We start from the raw sequence: 14,994 nt of genomic DNA, 5'->3' as shown, positions 1-14,994 counted from the left end.
AATGTGTTTGTTGCATTTGTTGTCTCTGTTGTCAAAGGGCTAAAGTTTTTTGAGGATTACATGTTTTATATTTATTTTATGACAGTAATACTTTATTTTACTGTGCCTTTTTTAGTGTAACTATATATATCAACATCTAATAGTTTGTACTTACATTGTATAATCCTAACCCTAACTACCCATAAGGTGCACTGAATACAACTGCATAATTACATGTTGCATTACATGTTACTATTTGTTACACACAAATTAAAACATTAATGTGACAGGTGCAGTAAAATAAAGTGTAACCTCTTATGACTTTTATGACCATTTGCCCTTCATTGCAATGTGGCTCTTAAGAACGCTGAACGAAATGTCTCACTGACTTTTGAACGGACCATCAGCAGGCCTTCAGTCCCCCTTCGCAGAGGAAGGAAAGCCCGGTGTGCCCAGTCGACAGACCCCCTGCCATCTCCACCCCCTGCGACTCCACCGATGTCCCCTATGCCAGAGTCAATAAGCCTCTCAGAGCTGCGCAGACACAGGCTCCGGTACCCACACCCGGCTTGCAGGCAGCGATGGCTCCCCTCAATACTGCAGGGTCGCCGCCACAGCCATCAGCAGAGCAGAAGTACTGGCACCTGGAACCTGAACACACATACGAGGAGACGCCTGGCAACCAGGAGCACATTGACTTCTATGCTGTGGGCCGGCGGAGAGAAGTGGAGCAGAGCAATGGTGAGTAAAGACGAGAGGAGAGGAGTGAGGAGGAGAGGACAGGAAAGGATAGAAGAGCAGTGCAGAGGAGAAGAGGAAAGAGAAGAGAGGACAGGAGAGAAGAGAAGAGGAGAGAGAGGAGGAGAGGAATGAAGAGAGGAAAAGAGGAGACAAACGAAGAGAGGAGAGGAGAGGAGCAGAATAGGTGAAAGGAAAGGAAAGGAGAAGAAAAGAGCAGGGGACATGAGTAGAGTAGGAGAGAGAAGAACACAGAGGGGAGGACCAAGTAAAGGAGAGAAGAGAATGGAAGATAGGAGTGAAGCTAGAACAGAAGAGAAGAGTTAGGAGAGAAAATGAGAGGAGAGGAGAGGAGAGGAGAGGAGAGGAGAGGAGAGGAGAGGAGAGGAGAGGAGAGAAGAGGAGAGAAAACGAGAGGAAAGGAGAAAAGAGAGGAGAGAAGAGGAGAGAAAATGAGAGGAGTCGATGACGTCAAGCCTCAAGGTACCAGGCCTGATGGAACAATGGAGAAAGGATTTTGAGAACAGACCCCATGGTTGAAACGTGAGAGAAAGGAGGAAGAAGAGAAAGTTTAGCAAGGTCTTGGCCCTGAGACCTAATATACCAAAGGACAGGAAGTGAGAATATAGGAGCAAGTGAGAAGTTGAGAATATTTCTGAATAAATGTATGTAGTGTACAAAAGTGTGAGTATTTACAACACTGTGGATAGTCAAATTACTGAATGACAGTGTAAAAAATGCTGCAGGTAGACAGTGTGATTTCAACTCTACACTTCTTAATATTTGGGTGGTTGACATGACGCCCTGTTTTTACGTAACATTAGTTGAAAACCTACAAAATTGATATTTTTCCTCTTGAAAACAAATGTAAATGAAATAAGATGTGGTACATCATATTTCATATTAGTCTTAGATGAGAAGAAACATTTTTGTTCAGATCTATGGAAAGGTTTATATATCAAATGTCCTGTGGTGTGACTGTAACATTAATACAACCTGGAATATATACAGCTATAAAATAAACCAACATTTTGAATCATTTATAAAGCATTTGGCATGACTGCATAAATATTAACCTCATATTAAAAAATATGAATGAGAAAAAAACTCAATACAGTAATATTAACTACAAGTTCAATTTCGTAACACAAATTGCGTCCTGCGGGGTGACATGTAAGTCAGTTTTGTGGATGGGCAGCTGCAAGGCCAACTACAAGGGCCTTAAAGACAGGCTCCTAACCAGTTATATCTCAGTTATTGGTGTAGAAGTTTAAGGTGACTATTAACCTCTTAATATGTCTACATATTGCAATGTTTCTGTCACACAATGCTTAGGTTCATTTATGGTGTCCCGTGGTGTGACTGCTCATATGGAAGGGAAAAAAGGTTTTATGAGTGAAAACACATATTAAGGTTAAACACAATATCATTATCTAGTTAGCATGAGCTCGGAGGTCAGTCACGAATACAAAAGTTTAAAATGGCCACAATGCAGTGAATTTCCTGTGGTGTGACATGCTTAGGCATTGAGTTACTCAATCCTCGTTTATTTTTCATGCATCATGCAAGGATATAAGGGTACCAGGAGATTTATTTGTCACATTCACACAATGATTACAAGTAATGCAGTGAAATCACAGTTGTCTGCCTGTACGATGCATAGGCGTGTGGGGGTGGGGGTGCGTGGGTAGTAGTGTGTGTGTGGGGTGGGGGTTGAAGGAACAATAGCAGAAAGAGCATTGGGGATATATTTGTGCAGAATATTAATCATTTTATTGTATCTTACAGAAATGTCACACCAATGATGTCACACCACAGGACACATTTTTCCAAAAATGGCAAAAATTAAGCAAACTTCCACGAACGAGTGCTTTATTTTTTTTTCAAAAATTTCCCCCCAATTTTTCCACCCATTTTTTCAGGAATTGGAATATGTTTCCTCCTTTAAGTGTGTTACGGCCTTAAACGTCAACCACCCATTTACACAATATTGAGCAGCATTAGCTCTGAAAAAAATTGCACTGACCAAAGAGTAAAGATGACTATTTTTTATTTTTAATATTTTAAACACAATCTGAAACTGAGTTCTTTAAGAGTTATATTAACATTGGTATTTTTCCTGCATAATGTGTTAACATTCAGCCACTCAACGGGTATATCTGTAATACCCCTTCCTGCAGGAGACTCCAGAAACCATGTCTACTCTGAGGTCAACCTCTGCGGGTCAAGACCGGGCCTCCCCCACTCCTCCCCAGAGCCTGCCCCGCTCAGGCAACATTCAAGACTGCCCCCGAGACCCATCTCCAATCCCAACACATTTTCCCGACCAGACAGCAATGCAATGCAGGTAGGTAATGTCTTGGCATCGGCTATACTGTTGTACTCAGACTGTTGTACTCAGACTGGCAATCTGGCATGCAGGGCATTTCCCAGTGGGTCCACAGGGGCAGAAACTACTTGTTTTGTATTTTCTTAGATGGTAATGGTAAATGGACTGCATACGGTATATAGCGTCTTTCCACTCCTTCGAGCACTCAAAGTGCTCGACATTGTATGCCTCACACTTTCACCCACTCACACTCACATTCACACACCGGTGGCAGTGGCTGCCACGCAGGGTACCACCTGCCACCAGTAGCGACTTGGGTCTTGCTCAAGCAGTGGTGTAGTCTACGTAGAACGCAGGTATACGGAGTATACCCACTTCTAAATTTCAGTATACCCACTTAAAATGGATTGATCCATTATTTTGAATAGCACAAATATACAGCATACCCACTTCAAAAATGCTCAAATATACAGTATACCCACCAAAAAAGTAGACTACACCACTGTGCTCAAGGATACATCCATGGGGTCAGACAGAGTGGGGCTCGAACCTGCAACCTTTGGATTGTTGAATGACTCCTCTACCATCTGAGCCACCACTGCCCCCTGATAATGCCCCGCAAGCTTAAGCTTTTTTGTCCCATTTCAAACCTGGTTGTACTGTGCAGGGGAATTTCAAACCTGCCTCTTCCTTACGGAAAGGAACTGCTCTAAGAGGAAAGAGGAAGGGGGGAGGGATTCACACAGACATAAGGCAGTGGAGGGTATGCTGTGGCACAGTGTGCTGCTAACCCAGCAAATCATGTACAGACGGGGTCACAGGTTTGGGTCTGGCCTGGATCCTATCCCAACCCTTCCCAAATCTCTCTCACACTAGTTTCTTGTCTCCCTCCTCACTGTCCTGTCCATATAAAGCCTAAAAAACCCACATCATTTAGAAAACAGTCAAAAATGCAGGGTTACTTCAACACTTAGAGCGTCGATTTGACATCTTATAGACTAGAGTGTGTTTGGTTCAAGAATACTCCCAGTGTTCAATGAACACTGTATTACATTGTATTTTAGGTAGTGGAGCTGAAGAAGTCACAGGCCACATCCAAATTATACATATGAACAAAGTATCAATATGACCTGCTACACTGTCAAAGCAGGGGTTATTTTCCCATCCCAAAACTAGGTTAAGACAGACAGAGGAAGTGGTGAAGTTCTCAATAGAGGCGCCCCGTGGTTTTTTTTGCCATGTGAATTAGGTCATAGCCTTAGACCTCAAGCACCATATGGGAATGTATGCTTCACAACGTACCAATACCAGTGTAGTGGGTATACAGGTCCTGGCCATGTTTTTTGTTGTTGTTGGAAGGACAAAATATGTAAAAATAAACAAATGAATGCCTGGAATTGTTGAAAATGTGGGCAATGCATCTACAATCCATGAAAGTTGAACATTATTGATGAAATTATGGAAATAATATCAACTTTTTCATGATATTCTAATTATATTGCCAGAACCTGTACATTATACAGTATACTGTATCTTGTGTTGTGGAAAACTCATTGAGAGTAAATAGAATGGAGGCCAAAATTCTATTTCATTGTTGAAGCCAAGTTGGAGCCAAGGTTGGACCCAAAAAGACCAAAAAATGGCCAAATCCCATTCATTCCTATGAGAGACATAAAACCCTGTATCTCCCTTAAATGCCACTCCAGGGGGATCATTTTTCGCTCAACTAGTAGGTCCCCTTGCTCTCCAACTTACCCAGGTGGTGATTTTTTGTGGTGATGTTTTATTTTAGAGAGATATTAAAAGTTAAATTGACCAATGAGCATCAGAACATGGTTTGTTTGACAGTTAGAAGTCTTGTTGTTGTCCAATCAGCACCTGCGTTTGGTGTTGCTAAGGTGGAATGTAAGTTGGAATGTTCCCAAATCTGGCTTCAAAGCGTTGAATGGCAAATAGCGTGGATTTGGCGTCCATTCTATTTACTGTCAATGGGAAAACTATGGCATTTATGAGGTAATAAAACAAGTTCTATATAAGTAGAACTTTCTGATTTGTTTTCTTTCAACTAGAACTTCGGTGGCGGTGTTCTGTCGACGTCTCCATCCCGGTCAGGTGACATTTCTCCCTACAGCACCAGTCGGCCCTCTGCTGCCACCGCTGACCCCTCGCCTATCTACGAGCAGATCCCAGCAAGGATGTCTGGACCGAGACCACCCCTGCCTCCACCCAACCCCAAACACTGATCAGCTGCACTCTGCCTCCATCGAACCCCAATAAATAACCCTGATGATAACTAGACCCCCTACACTTTAGCACAACACCCTAAACTAAAAGACTCTACCAAACCCCTAATTCATTCAATCAACCCGATTTCAAGAGCTATATATACACGTCTCTGGCCAGGAGCACAGGTTATGTTTACTATCACAGAATTGTGATAGAATTGCTAAATGTCTATACAAACTACAATGCATGCATACACAACAGGTGGGGATTGATTTGGTTAAGGCGTAATGGATGCCAACTGGTAGAGTTTGGCAGTATGTTAGTAAACCTCCCTCCCGAAGTCTTATACAGATGCAATGGTGTAGGGCTGATGGTCTAGAGACTTGAAGCTCAGGGGTACCATACCAGTGCTCCCATAACAAACTATTGCTGTGATTGGGAGGTCGCAGGTTTGAGCACTGACTGGCAAACTAGTGCGGAAGAGTACAATGACATAGGCACCTTTATTTTGGTACCTCTGCACATTAACACAATGGCTTGATTAAGGTCACAATATAACGAGTTCTACTGGACAGTGAGGTCAGCCATAGTGGTAGTGTGATTAGTCATATTCTACGTCTCGATTATGCTTTGCCCTGACGCCTGCTGTAATACATACTAAAGCTGTATATTATTCTGAATACAAATATTATCAATTTTTTTGTGTGTTCACTGATACTTCTTAATTATCCAGGTTGCATGAATGGAATGATCTGCCCATGTTACGGTAACTGTATATGCCAATGTATTGGTAACCTTTCTGCTGTTAAGACACATGTATTTAACAACCGACATAACAAGGCAGTCTAATTTCAAAGCCATTGAAGTATAATTTACATAGCAGGATTTATGTAGTAGAGTGTAAAAACTGGGCCATATGCACAACCCACTTCATGTAGAAGTCATTTGTATGTAAACGTTCAGCAAATTTAAAACATACCAAATGTCTAGGGAAAAAAGCAAAGTCTTCGATTTTATTAGGAAAACTCACTTGTTTATTTCCTGGAAAAAAATCAATACAATGTTGACCCGACAGAGTGGTCCACACAGTTCCCCTGCCTGTGTTCAGTCCTTACTGCAACCTCCTCGGGCATGTTGACAGATAGATGAGAATTGCTGCGTCCATGATGGCGCAAAAACCATCAACACAGAGGAAATTGATTCAGCACACATGCCAGATTTCTAAGCAGAATGCATAGTAATGCTTCAGTGCACATGTGCACTGTATTGATTTCCTTGGCCTCGATCGTTTTTCACTCCCATCTCGAACACGGTGCATGTTTCAGAGTGGTGCGTGCCCTGACTAGGCATGGGCATGCTTGATCTACAGTCCTCCAGTGGCATCCCACCTGGCTTTAGCCAGTTCACCCCATTGCAAAAACTACCAGACAAACCAAATCGGGTGGTACAGTAGGGTGGTGGGGAGGAAGGCCATCCTTCCAGCATCCATAACAATTACATGATCTTTATAACAGTTTTACCCCCAATATGGGTAATTAAATTAAGTGAGAAAAAAAGAAAAACAAAAACCCTCTCAAAACCATCTTCCTGAGACAAACCAGAAATCAAAAACCCAAATGCCCCCACCCCTCAACCTCCATCCCCCACATTAAGAAGTTTCCCCACCCCTGTGGTCTGCGAAATGTGAATGTGTGGTTGTAATTTTAGTTCTTCTTGGACTTGGGCGAGTCGTACTTCCTCTTGCTGGAGTACCAGAGGAGCAGGGGGATGCCGATGGAGGGCAGGGTCATCACGCCAAATGCAGCCCAGTCCAGCTGTGGAGCACAAGCACAAGTCAGCACTCAGATTATTTCTCAAAACCTAGTGCGCGCAATTCCAAGTGTATTCAGCCTAATTAGTCACGCCCAGTGATTGGATACTCTTTGGTGAACTCTACAAAGTATCCAATCACTGGGCGTGACTAATTAGGCTGAATACACTTGGAAGTGTGCGCTCTAGGTTTTGAGAAATGCCCTCAGTCTATTAAACATAGCCTACATACAGTAAATGCCAATTTGGCCAAGCAAACTTCGCCATTCATTCCTATGAGGGAGACGAAGGCAAGCAAACAGAAGCGAAGTGAAAATATTTGACCAAGTTCAAATTGTGCAAAGGAGGAGCAAATTTTTGCCTGTGACGGCCAATCAAATCATCAACATAAATGTTTCATTCCATTTGATTCGCCCCTATGACCTGATGACCGTTGAGCTGTTAATTTCGCCTCTCTTCGCTTCACTCGTTTGGCCTCCATGTGTCCCTGGCGTCAATCAGTATAAATGTATGAGTCAGTGATTAGCGAAATCTACTTTACACTTTTAATACACTTTAAGTGTGACGATCACGGTCTATGCATCGGTCATTGGCAACATCCTTATTATACTTTTTAATGCATTTAATTCGTATGCAAGGGAAGTTTGATTCATGAAACTAATAAAAACATCATTATTGACGCATCCATACATGTTCCCGTTCAAATTCACAATGCTGAAAATACAACTTTTTTTGCAACTTCATTGTAAATAAACTACACCAGACTTTTAGATTTAAAAACATATTAGGTGGACTCCAACATGAGATGCCATCTTATATAGTAAAGTAGAGATATGGTACTGATCCCAAAGGAAATGACCATTTCCAGCACAATACACTGCACATAACTCGCATTGCACAAATCCACACAAGAGGCTGAATCTTGCATGATGTGGGGTTTTTTTTTTTTTTTTTGCACGAACGTGTACCTTCAGTGTGCAATAAAAACATGTTATGCAAGGCTGAAAAACTGAGTTGAACATTTGGGCAAGCTAGCCTGGTTCACACCAGACGGTGCGTGTGTAGCTTTGGCGCCCCCTGGCGGAGCAGAGCTACACACACTACCGTCTGGTACACAGCCATAGAGCACGCTCCGTCTCCAACCAGAAAATAGACGGAGCATTTATTTCTTAAATATAAACGGTAACTCACATTGAGGAGTCACAAAACAGATTAGAGACTATATTGACTCTTTAAAGATTAACAGGAAGGTTTTTGAAGGAATTTGTTGGTGAGGAGGCCGTGCAGAAGCAATAAATGCTCAGCCTATTTTCTGGTTGGAGACGGAGCGTGCTCTATGGCTCTGTACCAGACGGTAGTGTGTGTAGCTCTGCTCCGCCAGGGGGCGCCAAAGCTACACACACACCGTCTGGTGTGAACCAGGCTATGGGCAAGCACCCTAAGCACCCGAAATACTTCAGATTGAAACCTGCTCCAAGCTAAACAATTGAAAAATCTACACAATAAATGTTTCCATTTACTCACATAGTGAGGGGAGAAGCGGCGGTCGAACTCTCTCTGGGCGAGGATACCGCCCTGTCCTGGAGCACTGGTGTAGCCCACCTAGTACACAAAAACACATCTGGGTCAGACTCAAGACAGTTGATTTGATCACAGTAATTATATTTCAATAGCAAGAATTCAAGAAGAGAAGTCCGCTACAACCAGGATTTCATGCTCCCAATTATATTTTAATTTTTTCCGTGACGTTTCAGGTAGAACCCTTCTTCAGACGAAGGGTTCTACTCGAAACGTCACGAAAAATATATATATATATATAATTGGGAGCATGAAATCCTGGTTGTAGCGGACTTCTCTTCTTTTTTTATCTGGATATTTATTGGTCCTGCTCCCAGGTCAGACGCCTGGATGTGCGAGCTTTTTACCTTCAACAATAGCAAGAATTCACACATAGATGAAGGGACCTCTGAACAGTAACTTCTAATAATGCCATGCCAATTTAAGTTTTAAAAAATGGCATTTAAATCACTTTGCAACGGAACGCAATTGTTCTCAGGCATTTCTATGGACGATTTCCCGTCTACCAATTTAAGAAAGTCTCAGGCATTACTTACCACGACCTGTCCTCCCTCCTGGGCGAGGTAGCTGACTGTAGCGGATGTGAAGTTGAAGTAGCCAGCCTTCAGAGGACGCAGGACCACAGTGTGAGACACATTGCTGGCACTGAACCATAGAGAGTCAAGGACCAACGACCATCAAAGGTAACACAACTAGAATCTTAACCAAATCAATGTACAGTTTCATCTGAAATCCAAAAATAAAAGAAAGGGGGGAAAAAAAGACAAACAACAAAAACACTACTGTAATTCATCCGCCTGTACCCTAATAGTAGCCTGCCTCTTCTAGTAGCCTGGGCTAAAACCATTTCAAATCAAGAAAAGCCCTTTTTCATATTAAAAGACTCCTACAAATTGTAGCCTGACCCCCATTTGTAACCTGGCCCAAATTATTTCTGGTTAATATTACTCCTGACTCCTGGCTATTATTTGCCTCTGCAAACTGAAGACATTATTCAGAACTGACTTTTATTGGGTAAACACTACACTGAGAGGCGCATTGTATTATGAGATGGTAGGATATGTCGAGGGATTGGATTGCTGTAAACAGCAGGATAAGGACCCCCAACCTTAACACTTACACTAAATTTAATCAACCAACTCTATCTACCCGAGTCTGCTCAAAGTCCAATGTTACGTCATTGTGTACGAAGAAATTGGAGTACAATGAGTATATCACACTGTGGTCCACAGGATGGGGAAGACAGACAAGAGAATGAAAGAAACAGATTTTAGAAAGGATAGAAGAGAGGGGTCTTAAAGGATAACTTCTGCCAATTTCAACATGCAGTTGTAATGCTCACACTACCCTCGACTTGTTAGTACCTGAGTATTATTATTTCCTCTCCCTCAGCCTTTTCCGAGATCCTGGTCATTGTAATGGGGGCAGGCGTTTGTTTACATTTCAAAAAAACATCTTGATTTATTCCCAATAATATCCAAAAGGTTATGCAACATCAGCAGACAACTAGCAAACAGAGATAACTTCTGGGATAATATTTGGAGAAGGCCTATGTTAAAAAAGTTCTTAATGTTCAAACAAAGTCTGCCCCCATTAGAATAGTTCAGATCTCGGAAAGGGCTGAGTCGAAAAATGCAGCATCACCGGGTACTGACAAGTCAAGGGTAGCGTGAGCAATAAAACAGCATATTGAAATTGGCAGAAGTTATCCTTCAAGTTTACAGAGAAGGTATAACGTTTGAAGGATACGGCGCGATGCGGTCCCATTTCACATTGAGCATTCCGGAGACGATTCCAAAGTCCTCAGGAGGGAAGGAGTCATCAGACAGCTCAACCTCCAAGGCAGCACTTGAAATGAAAAGATATTCGATTCATGAAATTACGAACTACAAAAAATTACTACAGTTAGAGTTGACCACTGCCCCATTCAGAGAATCCAGAAAGAAATAGATGTAGCCTACATTGTGGCTCACCGAAAACCTCGCAACATGTATTCTTTTGACCTCTTCACAACCACAAAAACAAAACGCTTTAGATGATGTTTGTTTCTGACGGCAAAAAGACAACGGTGAGACCCAGACAATGTTTTCCCCCAGACGCAGTAAAGGCCCAAAAATCTAGTTTAATTATTTCTTGATCATTTCTCAGTGTGTATGCAATCATTAACCTCTAATCTGTTAAGACTTGGCTTACGATGTTCAAGAGTTTGTGAGGTGTGCTTTTGCAAGTGCAGTGTTCTGACATCAGAAGTGGTTGTGAATCTCAATTCACCAATGAATTACAAAGTATCTCCTTGCTTGTTAAGGCGATAGAATTTGAAAAACAAAAGTGCATCGAGTTGCTTTAAATGGCAGCATTCAGTTGACAAGGAAAGTTGACAAGGAAGGCTGTACACATCCCACGCTATGGTCAAAGGCTCTCAGATTGTCTTCGCAGAGAACGGGAAGAAGACTTAAATGGTCGAAACGTAGTTCTGCTCTACATAGAATAAAGCACACAAAAGGATCTCAAGGGTGCAGACTCAAGAGAGTCCTCACTCTTACAATGATGAAGTGCAGCATACCTGGTGCCAACGTTGTAGATGTTGTACTGGAGGGTGAGGTCCCTGCCCTCCACTGCATAGCGGTTCAGCAGGGACTTGGAGGCCAGCAGCCGAGCACCCTCCTCCCCTGTCGCCAGCCCCACCAGAGCCACCACAGCAAGCAACCAAACAGTCCTCATCTGATAGAATAAGAGACATGGGGGTCATTCCATGTCAATTCACACGCCTTCCCCACATGACCCTCTCCGATTTACCCGATATCTCACATACAGGTACCTTTTGATGTCAACTGAAAGAATACCAAGTATTAGCACCCTACGTCTAACGGTTGCGGAGATGAAGCCCTCCAAAGTTGGGGTGCCATGCCCACTTTTCAAGCCTGTGAATTGCATACAAAATTTACAAGCAGATTTTGACACCTCTGGCTTTAGTTTGAAGGAAGATACAGGCCTAAAAATCACCATGGCCCCTCAATATGACCCTGTCTACCAGATGATGTACTCACAAATAGCATGCCTTGATTATTTTTGGCTATATTAAGCCTTAAAAACTGAGTTTGTGAAAAGCGTCATGAAGAGTCTTGCCATTTTGGGGTTCCAGATCTTGGAAACTATGTATGCTTTGGGAGTTATAATTGATTTTCCATCATATTTGGGAACTGTACAGTGTATTCCAAAAAAAATAGGCCACTCAGACTTTTTAATGATGGAATTGGAGGGACTCAAAAACAGCTTTTGGACAAAATGACCTCATGGTACCCTCTACTTCAGGTCTCAAATTAACCATGTGGGCACTTGATAACTGGAACGCCCTTTTAACCCCATGTACAGTAGCACTGTATCAAACATTCAAGCTTGGAAAAACTTTGTTTTTCAAAGTTCTTCATATTAACCTTGGCCTTCAAAGTTTATGTTTTTGTCTATGTCTTATCACAGTGTCTGTTTTGTCTGCTGCCATCTGCTGGTCAAAAAACGTAACAACAGCATAATGTAAGGAAGCAAAAGGGGCTGGAAAATCTTGGCCATAATTTACCAATAAAGTAGCCTAGAAATCTAGACGCCCCTAGGGGTTAAGCTCGCTAGGCTACCAATAAAGGACTTCAATTCTACAGTATATTGCTATATATTAATTATGATTTTAACAAGCATTACGCAGAATGCTCAATCATGATTACATTTCTACCAGGACACCCCCACCCCCATGGTAGAAATGTAGTGCAGGGTCGAGGCCATATTGGGATTGGCATCATGATTGAGCATTAAGCAGTCACACTTAGGAAATTTAAACTAGAAATATTCATCATGCTTAGTATATAGCATCATAATTAGTATATAGCAATATAATGTATAATTACAGTGCTTTTTTGGTATATTATGGGCAAGATTTTCCAGCCCCTTTTGTTTTCTTACATTACGCTGTTGTTGCTTTTTTAGACCAGCAGATGGCAGCAGACAAAACAGACACTGTGATAAGATATAGAGAAAAACATATACTTTGAAGGCCAAGATTAATACGAAAAACTTTGAAAAACAACGTTTTTCCAAGCTTGAATGTATGATACAGTGCTACTGTACATGGGGTTAAAAGGGGGTTCCTGTCATCAAGTGCCCACATGGTTAATTTGAGGCCTGAAGTAGAGGGTACTGTAAGGTCATTTTGTTCAAAAGCTGTTTATGAGTCCCTCCGATTCTATCATTTAAAGTCTGAGCGCCCTAATTTTTTTGGAATACACTGCACAGTTCCCAAATATGATGGAAAATCAATTATAACTCCCAAAGCATACATAGTTCCCAAGATCTGGAACCCCAAAATGGCAAGACTCTTCTTCACGTTTTCCACAAACTCAGTTTTTAAGGCTTAATATAGCCAAAAATAATCAAGGCATGCTATTTGTAAGCACATCATCTGGTAGACAGGGTCATATTGAGGGGCCGTGGTGATTTTTAGGCCTGTATCTTCCTTCAAACTAAAACCAGAGGTGTCAAAATCTGCTTGTAAATTTTGTATGCAATTCACAGGCTTGAAAAGTGGGCATGGCACCCCAACTTTGGAGGGCTTCATCTCCGCAACCGTTAGACGTAGGGTGCTAATACTTGGTATTCTTTCAATTGACATCAAAAGGTACCTGTATGTGAGATATCGGGTAAATCGGAGAGGGTCACCTGGGGAGATTCTAGGGAATCATGTGAATTGACATGGAATGACCCATGGGAAATTTTCAGTTAGTATTTATTTCACCTTTGCCCCATCCTGTCTTTCAGCTGGTGTTTATTAATGTGTTTATGATGTGACAGACCAACTTTTCATGGCCTTCTTTAATGAAAGCCGTCAGACAGTAGAAAATCTAGGCTAAAATCAATACCTGTCAATTGTGACATTGAATACAACATAAAATTAAACAAGCTATTCATCAGATGTATTAACTGCACACAAAATGGGGTATAGCCACTTGGAAAACACATTTTCAGGGGAAAGCTACCAGAAGAGCAAGACAGACTTTGCCCATGATACAATGATACAATGCTCCTTAACAGCTAAATTCCAAACGTAGGCTTCGCTATGCAATGTAATCAATCACCCAACATCCAGAAAATGAACAAAGACCAACACTGAACAAAGACTGTCTCCTTAATGTCTCCAAAAGCGGCAAAAAAACTATTTCACTGTATAAATGCCCAAAAGGCAATTAGCTAGGCTAGGTAACCATAATACCAAAAAGCTGATTTGCTGCTTACAACAGTTACATCTACGTTGTTGAGACTCAAATCAAATGCACAGAAACTACATTTAATCGTTAGTGTTAATGTGAGGTGGATGGATAATTGCGTTTAACTTCAATGAAGCGAAAAGTTAGTGAATATCCAGCTAACTATGCCAGTGCAATGCTTACGTGTACATCCACTGTCACTCAACTTTGAACTTCACAGGCTACCACAGAATGGCAAGAAAATATCAATTAACTTTTAAATACACGCATTTGGGAGCATCTACAACGAGATACAATTTAAAGATATAATAACGTTTTGCATGCTTTTGATCCATACAGCACAGCATCACACTATCAGGCTAATGCTTACGTGTACTTCATTCACTCGGTCAGAGTAGCGTAGAAACTGTATTCTGATGTCACGGTTTTAATATGTCTGTTTCTTTGCCTTCCTGACTACACGTACAATACTATGCATGCAATAGCCCTAGTGTTAACACGATACATCCGAAAAATCTACACATAAATGGAAAATACACTTTTTCATCAAGTCCAGAGAGAGAGAGACTTACCTTCTTCTCCTTCCTTCACGTCAGAAAGAATTTGTGGAGCATGCGCAGCTCCCTTCTTCTATTTCTTCTTCTGGGGGTTTTGATTGCTCCCTTATTGTCTCCTGCATATTACTGCCATCTATTGGAAAAGTTGCATGTTGCAGGTTGCATGTCAGAACGTCCTGCTGTCTCGTCTCTGCCAGGCTGAATAGGCCTACTAGGTTTCCAGAGAAAGCTGATTCCCAGCGAAAATGACCTTCTGAGTTTGCCAATAATATGCTCTAACAGCTGAGCTATTATATTTTTCAAATTCCATGTTCCACAAGAGAAACACATAGGCCTATCAGACAGACACTGGACAGACACCTAGCAACTCTTGTTTAGGCCTTCATCTCGTTTCCTGAGAAACTCAGAGGTCCCTGTCGCTGGGAATGGGTTTCTCTGGAAATCTATGTCTGCTGTTTGTGGAATAAACACCCCATTGTCCGATTCCCATCTCAGTAGTCACTATAAATATGAGCTCATGTGATGATTC

At 41.8% G+C, this 14,994-nt stretch overlaps 2 protein-coding genes across 2 annotated transcripts in view; one reads left to right on the top strand and one right to left on the bottom strand.

Annotated features, from left to right (window-relative positions):
- The window catches only part of si:ch73-109i22.2 (SH2 domain-containing protein 2A), a 16,159-nt gene extending 10,020 nt beyond the window's left edge, over positions 1–6,139 (top strand). Inside the window, exons 7-9 of the mRNA XM_063185222.1 lie at positions 387–720; positions 2,898–3,064; positions 5,116–6,139. Of these exons, the coding sequence (XP_063041292.1) occupies positions 387–720; positions 2,898–3,064; positions 5,116–5,289 (675 nt within the window). The 3' untranslated portion in view covers positions 5,290–6,139. The remainder of the gene's footprint in view (positions 1–386; positions 721–2,897; positions 3,065–5,115) is intronic.
- Positions 6,140–6,283: 144 nt separating this feature from the next.
- ssr2 (signal sequence receptor, beta) lies at positions 6,284–14,564 on the bottom strand. The gene is made up of 6 exons (XM_063185224.1): positions 14,481–14,564; positions 11,223–11,380; positions 10,409–10,507; positions 9,196–9,304; positions 8,606–8,683; positions 6,284–7,086 (listed from the first exon to the last, which is right to left on the bottom strand). Exons 2-6 carry the CDS (start codon positions 11,378–11,380, stop codon positions 6,976–6,978), a joined length of 555 nt encoding a protein of 184 aa, XP_063041294.1. The 5' UTR covers positions 14,481–14,564; the 3' UTR covers positions 6,284–6,975.
- Positions 14,565–14,994: the final 430 nt, after the last annotated feature.

Source organism: Engraulis encrasicolus, chromosome 20 (assembly GCF_034702125.1).
Source record: "Engraulis encrasicolus isolate BLACKSEA-1 chromosome 20, IST_EnEncr_1.0, whole genome shotgun sequence".
Taxonomy (NCBI): domain Eukaryota; kingdom Metazoa; phylum Chordata; class Actinopteri; order Clupeiformes; family Engraulidae; genus Engraulis; species Engraulis encrasicolus.
Note: the sequence above shows the minus strand (reverse complement) of the source record. Positions and strands in the feature narration are given on the sequence as shown.